Below are 16,514 nucleotides of genomic sequence, written 5' to 3'. Positions count from 1 at the left end.
TAAGGTCCTGGGCTTCCTGGTGAGCTGCATGGAGGCCTGAGTCTGGCTTCCTCTGGTCTGGCCACCTGCTGTTACCTACCCCACCTGTCTCACTGGCCCTTGTCATGTTCCTGTCTGACAGCATTTGCATCCCACCACCTGGATGCCTACCTTTCCATATACCTTCAAGGTAAACTTCATGGCTTATAGGTCATCTCACCAAAGAGGCTTTCTTTCTTAAAAAACATTTAAATTTTTTTAAATTTTTATTTTATAGTGTGTGTCTGTCTGTGTGAGGGACTTGTGCACCAAAGTGCAGTGCCCTTCAGGACCAGTAGAGGGCATTGGATTCCCCTGGGGCTGGAGTTACAAGTAGTTGTGAACTGCCTGATATGGATGCAAAGAACGGAACTTGGGTGTTCTGGAAGAGAGTGTGCCCTCCTAACCACTGAGCCACCTCTCCAGCCTCCAGGGAGGCCTCCTTGAGCCCCTTGTAGAAACAACCCTCCTGCCTGCCAGCACTCCTGCTCACTGCCTCCTCCCACTGAACTGTGAGCCCCGGCTGCTGCTGCTCCATCCCAACACCTTAGATGCACACCAGACCAAAGTAGGTTCTTGTAGAATATTGAAGAATGTGTGGATTTGTGCATGGGAGTTAGCTCCACCCTGCGCGCATGCGTGCGGGGGGTGGGGGGGGTCGTTGGTGTGTAAGTGGGGTGTCTTGCCTAGAGGGTCCGGTTTAAGCAGGTCTGTATTTATACCCACGGTTGCCTTCTGTTTATGGGGTACTTATATTTTCCACTTACAGCTCTGATAGAAGATTCCCTTTAAAATAAACTCACTGAAGGTTTTTAAATCCTCTGCCTTCACCAGACTAGAAGGTAATTTATAATCCATGTGACAATTTTACAAGAGAACTTCTCTGAGACTAAAAATAAATAAATAAATAAATAAATAAATAAACGTGATTTTTTTTTTCTATCAGATGTGGGTTGAAAATGATTCCTCAGATGGCTATGGGGAAGATTCCCCCCCCCCCGCCCCCCCATAAAAATACAGTATCCTGAGGCATGGAGTCCTGGAGGAAACCCTGGATTCCAGATCTGCATGGATTCTGTAACTCCTGACCCAAGTATGAAATCTCCAAGTCTGATTAACAGGTAGTTGTGATGCATAGCTGGGAGGCAATGGCAGCCTGAGTTAGTCAAACACCTTTGTTTACTTGCCTTGAGGAGTCTGTAGGAGACTGCAGGAGAAACCTTGTTTTCTTTTTGTTGTTCTGTTTCATACCACCTTTAGGGGGCAGTCTCAGCTGCTGCTTTAAGTTTCATTGCTATGCTTCTGTTTGTGCTACAGGCATATTGGATGTAGAGGATTTTTGAGAACAAGAACCTGTCCAGTGGGTTAGTAAATGTGGTTGAAACACAGGCTTAGAGTTTTGACATTCAACTAATATGCGTGGAGAGCTCAGCACCCAACATTAGCCCATGACAGAATCTCCAGGGAGACAGAGAAGTTGGACCTGGGTGGGTTTTGAAGGAAGAACAGGAGTTGTGTACTATAAGATGCATGTAGTCATCCTTATTATGGGCATATGGACATTAAAAACATTTATCATATCTGGGCGGTGGTGGTGCACACCTTTAATCACAACACTCGGGAGGCAGAGGCAGGTAGATCTCCAAGTTCAAGGCCTGCCTGGTCACAAGTTTGAGGACAGAAAAACCATCTTGAGAAACAAAACAAAAGAACATTTATCATAAATCTCAAGGTATGTCTTAGTACTAGTGTGCTTGCCTAACATGTAGGAGGTCCTAGGCTTGGCTACCAGCATCACCAAAAACCCAAAGCAAAGCAAAGCAAACCAAAAAGCATTCATTAAAGTATTGCTTAATCATCTACTGAATGCTTATCTGAACCCTCCAACATGGCACAGGCTTTGGAAAACCATTAGCTTTTCTGCCATACTGTCTAGAACACAGATCTAAGTTATATTTACACAGTCCAAACTGGCTTGAGTAAAGAGAAGAGTGTAGCTGGGCATGATGGCACATGCCTGGAATGTCAGCCATCAGAGGCAGAAGGAAGAGGATTGCAAGTCAAGGCCCGTCTGGGTCACAGAGAAAGTTCTAGGCCATCATGGGTTATAGAGCATGAGCCCGTCTCACAAAAAGGAAGGGAGGGAGAGGAGAAAGGGAGGGAAGAGAGAAAGGGAGGGAAGGAAGGAGGAAGAGAGAGAAAGAGAAGGAAGAAGAGGAGGGTGCCACGTTCTGTCTTTTATTAACAAAAAAACGAAAGCTACCCAAAGTGGTACAGCAGCAGTTTTAGGAGGCTAGGAGGCTAGGAGACATGATATGAAGAGTTCTGTACATTAGGTCCGGTTCTGCTCTGGTCTCAGGCTCTGGTGTGGGGGAACTTATCCCCATGGGTAGAGGGCACCTACTGTATGCCGTTGTTTGAGCCTGACAGACTAGAGGTGATGAGAGAGGAGTGGGGCTTTGACGATTCTCTAAGAACTGGGGCCTGGCCACACCCTCTGAGGGCCTTCTGGTCTCCTTTACTGTTGCATTTGTACATTTTGTAATGATTATGTGCCTCTCTTTTGGGCTCCGGATGCCTTGAGAGCCAGTGCAGGCTGTGGACTCTTCCCAGAAGAGTCCTTTGTGTGGGTGTTCCCCCCCTGCAGGGATCTGACTGGTGTATGGCTGTTGAATGGTTGCAGTGCAATGCCCCTGTGGCACAGTGGCAAGGGGTACCATTCACATGGTCCACATGATACACGTTGTGAATGGAGCCTGTGCAGTGTAGCCCCTGTGTGGCAAGTTATTATCAGTATATCCACAGGCTGGGCTTCCATTAAACCATGGTTACGGGACTGGCAAAGTGGCTCAGTGGGTAAAAAGCTCTTGCCTCACAAGCCCGGAGACCTGAGTTCAACCCTCAAAGCCTGCTTAAAGGTGGATGGAGAGAATCAACTCTATATAGTTGTTCTCTGACCTCAATGCATGTGCTGTGGCATGTGTGCCCTCCACACACACATCATGCACACAGACACAATAATAAATTTAAACCCCTAAAGTGTAAGGGTGCCAGCCCCATAGCAAGTACCCCACAAATGTTGGTTGAAAATAGAGAGGATGAACTTGACCCTTTCTAGTTGCATTCCATTGTTGCCGGCTTACATATTCACCCCTTCACTTTAGAAATAAGGAAATAAAACTCCTGCTGTGTGAAGTATGCATCTAAGTTGTCTGCCTTCTGTTTCTCTAACAGAGTACCTGAAACCAGGTAACTTAGAAAGAAAAGGAGCTTATGTGGCTCTGGGTTCTGGAGGCTGGGAAGTCCAGGGCGTGGCAGCAACTTCAGGCAAGGAGCACCATAACATGATGGAAGGCGGAAGGTTGAGCAAGTGAGCATGTGGAAACAGAAACAAATAGACTGGGCTGCCTGCTTCTGTAACCGTCCAGTCTCACAATAGTGATTCAGTCTCACAGGAGCTCATTCACTCCTGCCATTACTAACGCATTGCTTGAGTGATACCAGTCCTTCCACAAGGTGGAGCTCTTGTGGACTGTACACTTCATAAGCCCATCCCCTTACCACCATTGCTGTGGAAAGCAAATTCCAATCAAAGTTCAGAAGGGACAGACCACATCGGAGCCATAGCAACCTCTGTTCTGGAAGCAGCATTGATTTGGAACCAGGCCTAGACTCCAAGGCCCAGGCTCAGAGACAGACTTTCAGGCCAGGGTCTACTGAATGGTTTGGGGGAAAGCTGAGGTGGAGGGTCTCGCTTATTCAAGTATGACCCGCAGCCTGGTTAGAGACCCACAGGGCCTCCCAGCCATCCCACATCAGAGCTACCCTGTCGCCACAATCTCCAGGTGGCCAGCATTTGAGAAGCGGGGGCTGGAAGAAGGGAAGCTGGCTGGATGACCTTGTCTATGCCTCTTGGGTGGTACCTGCCTCGTGGTGGAAGAGAACAGATACATTCTGGAGAGGGTCTGAGGTAAAAGCCCATGCATCCTGGCATACACTTATATCTCTTTGAAGTCTGGATTTCTTCTAAAAATGCCACAGAATGTTTCATTCAGTAGCATAATATATCAATGGTCTCTTTAATATTTCAAAATGGTTATGTAAATTGCTATGGAGTCAGTGGTGTTTTGGAATATGTACGGGATGAATTTCCTTGTCTCTTAAATAGGGTGATAATAACTACCTCAAGAAGGGCTACAGAGACCAAAAGAGAAGGCTGGCTGTAGTAACTCTTCCCCAGAGTCAGGATGCTACAAGGCTCTCTCTCAGTGCTAAGGTCTTCTGTGCTTTCCTGCATGCAGGGAGGAGCCAGGCTCAGTCCCAGGGACATGAGGAACCTCTTGAGGCAGCTCAGAAAGCCAGAGAGATCTACCAGTTTTTAAATTTTCTTCTAATTTCATAATGTCCCCTTTGTACTGTTGCTCACTGGCTGGGCAGCCAGGTTAGCTAGAATGAAGCTCAGGTGAAACTCAGGTCTGAGGGGCTGGAGATGTGGCTTGGAGTTATTGCCTAGTGTAGGGTCTTGCTTGTTGAAATGTAGTCCACGGGCATCAGCTGGAAGCTGGTTAGGGATGCCCACAGGGCCTCCCCTTCCTCCTGAGAGAATCTCAGGGTCTCAGGGTGACGTGTGTTCACACCATCACTTGAGAGGCAGGAGGCTGGGAAAAATAAGGCTTGCTGGATAAAAGAAAAACTATGGGTGACAGGGGAAGAGGCAAGAAGATGGCAGCGACCTGGGGTTTGCAGGCCAGGGGGAGAGAAAGGGGAATTAGGCCGTTAGCAGTAGTCTGAGAGTGGCTGCAGTGTTTCCATCCCAGGGGCCCCAGTGCCTGGTGACAGGAGAGGCGAAGATGGAGAGGGAAGTAAACAGTTGTTTACTGAAGGTGGAGGAGGAAGGTTGGTTAGAGAAGGCCCAGGCAGAGAGCTGCACAGGAAGGGGTCCTAGGCCTGTGGATGCCAAGGGAGAGCCAAGGGAGGAGGACAGAGAGGAAGCAGTGGGCGCCCCTGGCTGGGCATCCAGCAAGCGTGGAGATAGGGGCGAGTGCACATGCTCCTCTACTCACCCAGTGTTACATCCCAACAGGCATGGTACAAACTGGAAATACCTTAAGCTGAAAAATGCACAAAGAGCCAGGTCTGATGGTGCATGCCTCTAATCCCAGCACATAGGCTGAGACGGGATGACTGCTGCAAGTTCAAGGCCAGACTGGACTATGTCATGAGATCCAGGCTAGCCTGGACTATGAAGTGAGTCTCAAATCCCCCAAATGCACATATGCATGTCAATACATACATGCATGCATACATACATACATACATACATACATACATACATACATACATCTGCTTGGGCTTTCTCTAGCCAACCTTCCTCTTTTGCTCTCAGTTATAGATACTAAGCATCTATCTGCCTCTCCCTCCGTATATTTATGGGTTGCTATTTGTATGTTTAGTATATATTAATAATACTGTAATAAAATATCTAAGCCAAGCAAGGTGGCACACACCTGTAATCTCACTACTTAGGAGGCCGAGGCAAGAGGGTAACAAGTGCAGAGTCTGCTGGGGCTGTGTTTTGAGGTGTCATCTCAAAAAAACAAACAAACCATACGATTGTTGTAGGCTGAGTTCTGATAGTATATCTGATTATATGGCACAGTGCTTAACAGCCATTGGACACAGAATGTTGTGTGAAGCTTCAAGGCAACACATGAACTGACAAATGAGTTGTCCAGATACTCCTTTGGGCATGGGTGGGTCCAGGGACTCAGAGTGAGTGTTAGGAATCTGTTTCTCCCCATCACTTGACTCTGCTGCATTTGCTACTGTTATTCTCAGGCTTTCCCAGACAGACCTGGACCCCCAAAGGAAGGAACAGCTCCTTCCTGGGAGTATCAGCAAAGTCCCAAGGTTGACTTGTCTTGCTCCCTGCAAACCGTGACTCCCTGTGGCTGAGCAAAGCAGGTGGTGATTGTGCTTCCAAGCCAAGGCAGTGTGACCCTGGGGGCCCAGAAGAACTGCCACAAGCACCTAAGGGAGCCGCTGAATTGAAAGACATAGCTGAGAGGCTACCAGAAGGCAACGCAGGGCTTTGTTGCCAGAAAAAGAGCTACAGAACCCGTTCTGTAATGACCAGGTTGTTTCTGATCATTGGGGATTCCTCTTGCAGGGAGAGGAAAACCTGAGGTCCCTTTTCAGCAGTTTGGGGGTGATCTGGTAATGATGGACTGAAATGGCTGAGTAGTGTGCATTGAGGAAACATCTTAGATGCCAAGTTTGATTTTTGTTTTTGTTTGTTTTATTTTTGAGACAGCATCTCATTATGTAGCTCTGGCTGTTCTGGAAGATGCCAAGTCTTGTCAGAGTCCTGGACTTCATAGGGTATGGGAGGGGGGCAGTAAGGAGGCTGGAGAGCCAGCCTTCTTTCACAGATTGGTAAAGCTGTGTGTACTTGGGGCCCATTGGGCTACCATACAATCCCTGGAGCTCTGGGTCGCCAGAGTGATGCACCAAGGGGAGCTGGGCCCTCGTCAAGGTCGGCCTCCCAGCTCAGCCGGCCTCCTGCAGGATATGTGCAGCGCCCAGCTTCAATAAAAGCGTCCCTGCATTTCCCTCTCACGCTGCTCTGTTTCTTCCTTTCAGGGTTATACTAAGGACATGGTGACAGACTTTGATGAGAAACATGATGAGTATTTAATATTGCTTCAGCAGAGAAACCGGTAAGAGCAAGCCACCTGACGGCAACCCTTGTTATTAACCAAATAAAAATTGATTTCGACTTATTAATAGCACAGGACACAGGAACAGGCACAGAGTCCCCCTCCATGCAGAGGCTGGGGTTATCACCTGCACTTGCAGCTCCACCCCTTCCCCCAAGCCTCCACCCCATCCAGTGCTTTAGTTGCATCTTTGATTGACCCATAGCAAACTGTGGGCTGTGCAGGTACCACTTCTTGTCTCATGATGGAGAGGTGGGGGCAGAGGTGTAACAGACCCCTTGCAAGTCACCTGGAAATGGTAGGCTGTACCTCTTGGGCATCAACTTGCCCTGGAAAACTGAGTTTGTGGAAAGGTAAAAGTCAATTTACTTTGTGTCTGAAGTTGCTCTGTGTCATTTAAAGTTGGGGAGGGGCTATTAGGTTCTTGTGCTGGTTCTTGCAGAAGCTCATACTACTACAGTGTGTAGTGGTCAAGGTCATAGCAACCTGGTGTGATCTGAAGGCCTCTCTCTGTTCCTTTGCAAGATCAAGCAAGTTTAATTTTAGTTCATTGTGGTTTGCATTCAGACCTGAACTTTCATATGAGCTGTATATCCCTACTTAGAGCCTAGGAGTTGCCCAGTGTTAAGGAGCTGGAACAGGTGGATACCTGTAACTTTCCTGTCCACACTGCGCAGTGCTGCCATGGGTATTTGTAGAAACACAGGTGGAGGAGGGGCAGAGAGCCTCCGAGCTGGCAGAGAAATGAGGATCTAGATTTGTGTTTTATAGTATTGGTAATGAATTCAAGTCAAACCACAAGCCAAATAGAATTCTGCAGAACCACTAACCAGATCTGCCTGGGATGGAAAGACCCAGCAAAGGTAGGAATTGGTGTTATTGGAGGGTCTGTGTTATGGGAGTAGACTTGTATTGCAGGTAAGTAGTCCGAAAGGTGTCAGCTCAAATCCCGTTCAACCCTTGTCTGGCTGTCTGGATACCTGTTGGTTTGGGGGTGCCCTGGTGATGGTGTTGGGGGTGTATGGGATAACCTCACGCATTATCGTGTAGCCTCTCCACCCATTATAGAATTTCATTAAGATCCCTGTCTCTGGGCTGAGGATGTGGCTCAGTTGGTAAGATCTTTGCCTAGCCGGGCGGTGGTGGCGCACGCCTTTAATCCCAGCACTCGGGAGGCAGAGCCAGGCGGATCTCTGTGAGTTCGAGGCCAGCCTGGGCTACCAAGTGAGTTCCAGGAAAGGCGCAAAGCTGCACAGAGAAACCCTGTCTCGAAAAACCAAAAAATAAAAAAAAAAAAAAAAAAAAAAGATCTTTGCCTAGCCTGTATGAAACCTTGGGTTCTATCTTCAGCACTGTATAAAGCTGGGTATAGTGGAACATGCCTGTAATCTTAGCACTTGGGAGGTAGAGGCAGAATGATCTGAAGCTCAAAGTCATCCTTGGGTGCATAGTGAGTTCAAGGCCAGCCTGGGCTACAAAGAGCTTGGTTATATCTACATCCCTGTATCTATGACAACAAGGCTCACTTTCATTTTCAAATATGCCCAGTGAGTTGGCAGTTCCAGAAGTGCTAAGTGGTGCCCTCTGTGCCCAACCACTTAGCAGAACTTTCCCAGCCTCCCAGGGGCAAGCAGCTCGAGTGAGAACAGCAGATAGCTCCTGCTGATTAGACCCCCATGGGTGTTTATCCTGACATTTATGCCAGGGGGTTGGATGTTTTTATTCAGTCTCTGGCAGGCTGGATGTTGCCACTGAACACCTGGGTAATGGTTTAATCATCTCAGGTGCTCATCTGGGGAGAGAGTGTCTTAGCTCCTTATGAGCAGATTGTTTCTCATTAATCGGGGATCAATAAGTGTTATCGCAGAGGTGCTGGCTGACAGCATAGATGGGAATTTCACAGATGAGGTTGCAGCATGGTGACAATTAAAAATATATCGCAATTGAGTTGCTGTGAATGGTGGGGGTGGGTATCACTGGATGCAGGCAATGAGAAGAAGCTGTAAAGGAACCCTTACCAGAGACTTGTGAAGAAGGGGATGCCCTTAATAGTGGTCAGGTTGGCTTCAAGGCACCTTTTCTAAAGTGCCAGCCACATACTAGGTGTCATAGTCCACTATCTTATCATAGGCCAACCAGACAGGCAGGTGGAGTGATTGAACCCATTTGACAGACAGGGAGTAGTCCCAGTGTAGTGAACAGGAAGTGGTGGGACCTGATTATACTTTATTTACGATTTTTTTGACATCCTCATAGTGATCAAAAGTACAGAAACCTGCCAGGCCTGCTAGTGGCCCCAAGTCTACTAAGAAAGGAGTTGGTGGGGCAAAGCTGTGGGTTACTTGGTGGTCTACTTGTGTGCCTGGCATGATGGTAGAGGCTAAGGACTGACCTGGCCCTCAGGAGTGAACCCCAGGCTGCTTAGCTGGGTGCTGAGCCCCTTAGAAGGTGCAGTGTCAGCAGAGATCTGCTTAGGATGTATCTGCCCCCAGCATACTTGTTGCCATGAGCCTTGTATTTTGGGAGTGCTTTCCATGTGCCTAGCCTCACCTAGGAAAGGAACTATTATTGTATGAAGAAGACAGACTGTGTTAATATTTTCATTTTGTTTTGGTATTTTTAATTTAAAATTTATTTATGGGAAGCATGTACATCATAGGGTGAATGTGGAAATCAGAACTTGTGGAAATCTCTCCTTTCACCATGTAGCTTTGGGGAATTGAACTTATGTCTTCAGTATGGCAGCAAGCACCTTTACCAGCTGAGCCATCTCAGCACCCCACAGTTATTAGTTAGCAGCTGATTAGTTTGGTTGTAAAGATAAAAAACAAAAAAAAACAGGGTTAAATGTACTTATTAACTAGGAAACTGTTGACTTACGGAGTGAAGAACTCAGTCATGGGGTGGGGTACTGCTGAGTGGCAGTTCACTCACCTAGCATGCACAGGCCCTGGGTTCCACCACCACCATGGCACTCTGACTTCAGGCAGAGCCAGTTCCAGGTGCATAACTTACATCATCAAAACTCTTTCCACTTGGATCTCCTCCTGGGGCAGCAGGTCCATCTCCCTTGAGGCCATGTTCTGGATGTTTCCCTCAACCACCTTTCTCAGGGACCGAATAACACAGTTGCCAGACTCTTGGATCTGGTAAAAATCTGTGTCCTCCTTCCACTCCCCACACCGCAGCCCCCTTTGCTGCCAGCTCTCTAGACGTGAGCCTGATCTTCCCAGTCAGTCCTTGTCACTCAGCCCTCTGATCATGCTGCTTGATGTTGCTCAGATCTGCTCAGGTGTGATTACATCTCCAGTGTGACTGAGTGGCTAGAATCATCAAGAAGGTGCTAGGGCAAAGCAAAGCTACCATATCACTTGAGCCTCTTCCCCGGCCCTCCCTAACCCTGCCTGCAGCACGTAACCACTCTCTGCTTCTGGACAGTCATGGTGGCTTCATGCTCACCTTACCACTGCCAGGGAGTTCATCTAGGGAGAGGGTTGGGCAATAGAGACGCCACCTGTTCCCTTCCTCTGCCCACCAGCTCTCCTCACCTTCCAAATACAGCTTCTGGGAGTTCCTTCAGGAACAATCCCTTTCCCCACTCACTTCATGTGGCTTGGGTGGGAGTGACTCCATAGTCCAATTTCTTGGGTGGCCAAGGACTAGAGCACCTCACCAGAACAAACTGATTAGCGGAGGTGGGTGGGGTGGGAGGTGTAGAAATGGAGCTTAAGCCAGGCCCTAAGGAGCCCTCCTCAGGAAGGCTGTGCTGGAAGCATTAGGAAAGAAATGCTCTCTTCCCCAAAGTAGCATGTGGGTGGGGCCCTGCCATGACAGGGCAACAGTGGGCAGGCTCAGCTGTGGACAGTTGGGGACCCTACACTCTAGACAGCCTTATGCAAAATAGCTATCCATTTTAAGGAAGCATCTTTTGGTGGTGCCACCTGAATGTCACTGTGTTCATCTGCAGCAGGGGAGTTTCTTTACCCATTCTTTTCACAGTGTGAGCAATTATCTCCTAATTTATCAGTTTCATATATCCACATTCTCATAAATCATCCTGCTTAAGTAAGGGCCCACATGCAGTGCCAGCCCCAGATCCAGGGCCGTGGGGCAATGTTTTAACTGTGTTGCTGGGACCCAGGGCGGTTTCTGGAGGGAAGTCAGGACATGTTCTCCACCTGGCAGGTCAGTTTCCTGGTGGGCCCTGAGCCTGCTGACTCCTCAGAGCACTCTTGAGTTCTGTGCTCCCAGGAGTGTGTAGATCACCCTGTGTGTAGATCATCACTTAGCGACTTGTGTTTTCCTTCTGTTCTGTGTTGTTGCCCAACAATCAGGCACATTGCAGGCTTCCAAGGCTGGCAAGAGATAAGCAGTCTGTAATCTGTGTTCCTGCCATCTTTGTTGAAAAGATTGATATGTCAGCTGCCGAAAAAATGGTTGGAAAGTAAACAAAGACAGCACCCATAATGCCACCATCTTCCTCCACAACTGACGTCGTTTTTATATTTATCATCTTCTGCTCAAGGCCCACAAACCCAGTTTTTTCCTTCCAATTTTGCACTTACTACATACATACTGTTGTGTTTTGATCAATTTTTAAAGTTAGTGTACAACGGAATTGATTTCATCATGGCATCTTTATACAGAGATACCCCTCCCTCTCATTTACTGTTTTGTGTGTGCAAGTGTATGTTTGTGCACATGTGTGTGTACATATGGAAGCCAGAGGTCAGCCTCAGGTGTCATTCCCCAGGGGCTGTCCTCCTTGGTCTGGGGCTTGCCTTGCTAATCGGGCTACAGTGCTGGGATGTCAAGTGTGTGCCACCACACCTGGCTTTTTTTTAGATCTGGGTGCTTGAGCTCAGCCTTTATGCTTGGTGGGAGAGCACTTCACTGAGTGCCGCCCACCCCGACCCTGTGAGGAGACCACAGGTATGTTCTGTGCAGCATAATGTCCCAACCTCCACTCCCTAGCATCGGGTACTGGCTTGTGTTCAGGATTTGTTGGTCTCAATACTAACCTTTTTCATGCCCAGAGTTATTGCTTGGGAATTGCTGGAATGTACTTTCTGGGAAAGGATCAAATATGCAGCATCATCTGTGTTTTCCTATTCCTCCTGAGAAGGGGCTGTGAGTTGTCAGCAGTGTCTGAGTTTGCCATACTGTCTCACAAGGGGTGACACGTCTGTTTTAATGACTCTGGAGTGATAGTACCCAAAGTTTGCATCTCGAGTCTCCCACATAGCAGCTGGGTGACCTTGGGCAGGTTACTTACCCTCTCTGTGTCTCACTTTCCTTATCTATGGAGAGGGATAATAAAGTAATCATGAAAAGTAATGTCTTCCTCAGTTGGTACTTATTCTTATGTTCTGTGTCTGTGATTGGCAACTCACTGGAACATGTTTCTCAACATTCCCATGCAATTACAGCCATTCTCAGATATACAAGGGCAGCAAAATCTTAGTTGCTTGACACACTTTGAAGAGGCAAACCCAGGAAGCTTTTGGTCTTCTCATTGTCTTTCCTATATGACTGTTGAGGGACATTAAGCACCTTGGTTTGCAGTTCTGTGCTTTTCTTAGTGGTTTTGCTATTTCAGGTGGCTCTGGATTTCGTGTGTGTGTGTGTGTGTGTGTGTGTGTGTGTGTGTGTGTGTGTGTGTGTGTGTGTGTGTGGTGTGTGTGTGCTCACGTGTGGAATCCAGAGGATAACCTCTGCTTTTGTTCCTTGAGTACCGGCCACTCTGGTTTTGAGACCAAGCCCCTTGCTATACTGATTGGCTAGATGAGGCTTGTACCCTCCTCCTCAGCACTGGATTACCATGCCTGGCTTTGTTTGTTGCTCTGTCTTTTGAGACAAAGTCTCACTATGTAGCTTGGCTGGCCTGGAATTCAGAGATGCCTCTGCCTCCTGAGTGCTGGGATTAAAGGCCTGTGCCAGAGTCTGGGGCTAAATTCAGGTCTTCATACTTTGCAGGGCAAACACTGTACCAGCTGAGCCGTCCCCGGCCAGGTGTCTTTACTTTTATTGTTTGTTTCTGTTGAGACAGGACTTCACGTTCTAGCCCAGGCTAGCCTCAAACTCCTTACAACCCTCTTGCTCCCAGTGAGGAGATTACAGGTATAACCACCATGCCTGCCAGGAAGGCAGTACAGCCAGAGCTGTTACACAGTGAAACCTTGTCTTGAAAAACAACAAGAACAACAATAACAAAAGTCAGCTTGGTGTGGTGGTACACACTTTAATTCCTAGCACTCAGGAGGCAGAGGCAGGCAGATCTCTGAAGCCAGCCTAGTTTACATACTGAGTTCCAGGACAGCCAGGGCTGCAGAGAAACCCTGTTCTGAAAGACATAATGCAGAACAAGTCTAAAAAGTCTCTTCTAAGACTCAAGGCAGTTTCTTAATTGTAGCCCCTTACAAAATCAAAAAGCAGATTGCATGCTTCCTACCCACAGTGACACAGAAAATACATTATGATTCCAAAACGGAGGAATAGGGGCATAATGAGGAAATACTGGACCAAAGCAAGACTGAAATCCAGGAAGGAAAACTCCAAATCCTGTAACTCCATGTATAATGTCAAAGAGCTTAGATGGCATCACCCTTCCAGCTTTGCTGACTGCAGCACACTGCTTTTCCTTGGGTTGGTTCCACTGTGTGCAGCTTCTCCTGGCAGACATCCCACAGCTCTGGCATCTTCAACATCCTGGGATCTCCAACGAATCCCGGCTTCACTTTCATAGCTTCTTACAATGACCTTTCTGGGTTTCTATGTAGGGACTCCCCTGCCACATGCCTTGCCTTGGCAACTTTCTTTAACCACAGAGGAAGAGACCACAACCTCTTTTCTCTGGTATCTTTCATGACTCTAAAGCCAGAACCATGTGGTAGACACTGCCAAATTCTGCTGCCTGCTTCGGATGGATCCTGACACCTCCTTTAATCATATTTGCATAAGCTTTCCTTTGTAGGTGCTTTAGGTAGAGGAAATCCCTTGGACCTTTTCCTTTTAAAAATTGCAGGATTAGCTAGGTGGAGTCTTGCCCTGAGGGCAGCACTTCCTTTATTCCATTTTCCATCAGTCCTCTCCTCCTCTCCTTCAGCAAATGCCTTGGCTCCCACATTAAATTTCCTGGGGTTCTTGTTCTCCTCAAACTGTACATTTTATATTTCCTTTTGCCCTGCTTGCTCTTTTTCATTGCTGCATAAGAGTGATCACTAGTAACCATGTAGCAGAATCAATATCAGGCTGTCTTGAAGTCTCCTCTGCCAACAAAATTAGTCCAAAACTTTTCAGTGTAGCCTCAGGCAGATTCTTAGGACAAGAGCAGAAAGCAGCCTCATTCTTTGCCAAAATATCAGAAGAATGGTCTCTGGTTCAATTGCTAATAATGCTCTCCTCTGAAACAGTCCACATTTCACTCAGCTGGGCCCCACAGTCCACATTTCACTCAGCAATACTGTCTTCCAAGCTCCTACTAGAATGGCCCATTAAGCTCTGCTTACAGCGTTCAACTGCTTTCCTATTCCCAAGTCCCCAAATCTTCCACATTCCTCCAAAAACAGCATGATCGAGCCTTTCACAGCAATAGCCCATTCCCAGATTCTAGCTTTGATTTTAGTTACTTTTTAATGCTGTAGTAAAACACCATGAACAAGGCAACTTATAAAAGAAACTGTTTAATTGGGATTACAGTGCCCTAAGAATCCTTTTACCATCATGGTAGGAGCATGGCAGCAGGCAGGCAGGCACGGCACTGGAGCAGCAGCTGAGAGCTTACCCACATACATGAAGCAGAGAAGTGGGTGTGGTGGGAGTCTTTTGAAACCTCAAAGCCTGCCTGCAGTTACACACTTCTTCCTAATCCTTCCCAAATAGTTCTACCAACTGAGGCCCAAGTATCCAAACATATGAGCCTATGGGGGCCATTCTCATTCAAACCATCACAGAGACATTATCATCACTTTGCCAAAGTAGTTCACTGCTGGCTTTGGGGACATAGAGGACAGACACTGCTGAGATCTAGGCAGGCAATCTTTTTTCTTCCAGGCTATTAAAGCATTTGAAGGCCAAGGATCCTGTACAGCTAAGGCTGGAGCACTTGGAACAAGGTTTCTCTGTCTATGTCAATGGGGCCAATTCAGAGCTGAAGACATCCCCACGGAAAGCTGTGCACACAGACTTCTCCAGAAGTGCCTCACAGGCTGAGGGATCACAAGGTGAGTGCAGACCCTTCCAGGCCAGGAAGCAGTGTTTTTAGTTGAAAATTAAGGGATGGGATGTAGCTCAGTGTTAGAACACTTGCCTGGCATAAACAAAACATTGCAAAAGAAAATGAATTAAGGAGATAAGTTAGAGACTTTGGAAATACCCTGTATGTGTGAGCTCACCAACAAATGCGTTAACTGTACCCACCTGTCAAGAAAGATAGCCTAAGAGCAAGGGAGATGAACACTCTTGAAGGTGCTAGGGATGGAGTCCAGGGCCTCACATGTGTTCAGCAATCACTCCAAGCTTAAATCCATTTTTACTCCTTTTCAAACTAGATGTGGCTTCCACGCCCAAAACCAAAGGCAGCTAGAGCAAGAAATTTCTAGTTTTTATATTACCTGAGGCTCTAATGTCCATGATTTTAAGGGCTATTTTAAATAATACCTGATATGCACATATTAACTTTAATACTTAACATCTATGAAATATTTTATTCCACCATTCATTTTTACTTTTAGTTAATCCAGCCTTCATGCTTTAAAGGGATTTCATGTGTCCACTGAGAGCCTGAGAGTATGATGGAAAAGTTCCCCACCTAGTCTACCCTGTAGGTGAACTGGAAAATGATTTGGTAGTGAATGGATAGAATAGTTAAACAGGTGGGACCAGGCTTCAGATTGGCTGTGTTACTCTGAGGAATCTACTTGGTCTCTCTGTATTAGTGTAAGTCATTGCTTTACAGGTATGGGAAGCTTCCAAGCCATTATATACTGGGAAGGTAAAAACAACAACAAAGGGACAAGAGGAGACAGTGATATCCCCAAATATTCCCCTACGAGAGCCACTGTAGTATTTTAAACACAGTTTCCCAGGAGCTTTGTAGGCCCTGGGGCTAAGAAGGAATGGCATGGCTCTTCTAGCTTTTATTGTAGGCATGCTGCTAGTTGGTGGAATTACAGAAATCAGGGTTATCTGAACTTGGGACTGCAGCAGTATATTCATTCATTCCTCAGATAATGTCTCCATCCACCCTCTTTTATACATGGCGGCCTGCTGTAGGAACTACACTTTACGTCTATGTTTTGGTGATGGCTCTTTGTGTCTGCAGAGCTACCTGATAGGATATTAGACATGTCATTTTACAGAATGGATATTCTGCGACTCTTACACTTTGCTTTCTGCTGGGCATTGGCTTGCTTGCAGCTTGCTTCAGTAGGACGATGCATCCATCTTATGCATGGCCTTGGGCAGCTGGACTGGATTGCAGATGTAGGCCATCAGTGTGAACTTGTTTTCCATGTCTCACCAGCCCCTTCTCTGTCTCTGTTGCAGATTATGGACGAAGAACCCTGTTCAGAGAAGCCGAAGAAGTCTTAAGACGCAGCTCGAGGACAGCACCAGGAAAGGTCCAGCGCCGAGGATGGCACCAGGTCTGGAAATGGGAGCAGAGCCAGGACCATGGCTCTGGCACTTGATTAGGATGAGGAGCAGCAGGCCTGTGGAGGATTTAAGCTCCTATGGGTTGGGTGGCTATAGGGCACCACCCTGTCTGCATGGACTGGT

The 16,514-nt window shown here is 47.2% G+C and overlaps 1 protein-coding gene across 8 annotated transcripts in view; it reads left to right on the top strand.

Moving 5' to 3' along the window:
- Katnip (katanin interacting protein) overlaps positions 1-16,514 on the top strand; it is a 174,088-nt gene that overhangs the window by 45,727 nt on the left and 111,847 nt on the right. For all 8 annotated transcript variants that reach the window (XM_052763268.1, XM_052763269.1, XM_052763270.1 and 5 more), the window contains 3 exons: positions 6,661-6,737; positions 14,790-14,959; positions 16,284-16,381. In XM_052763268.1, coding sequence (XP_052619228.1) covers positions 6,661-6,737; positions 14,790-14,959; positions 16,284-16,381 — 345 coding nt within the window. The remainder of the gene's footprint in view (positions 1-6,660; positions 6,738-14,789; positions 14,960-16,283; positions 16,382-16,514) is intronic.

This window comes from Peromyscus californicus, unplaced genomic scaffold, assembly GCF_007827085.1.
Source record: "Peromyscus californicus insignis strain IS unplaced genomic scaffold, ASM782708v3 Scaffold_4__1_contigs__length_199733344, whole genome shotgun sequence".
In the NCBI taxonomy this organism is placed as follows: Eukaryota; Metazoa; Chordata; class Mammalia; order Rodentia; family Cricetidae; genus Peromyscus; species Peromyscus californicus.
This window is presented reverse-complemented; position numbering and strand designations above follow the sequence as displayed.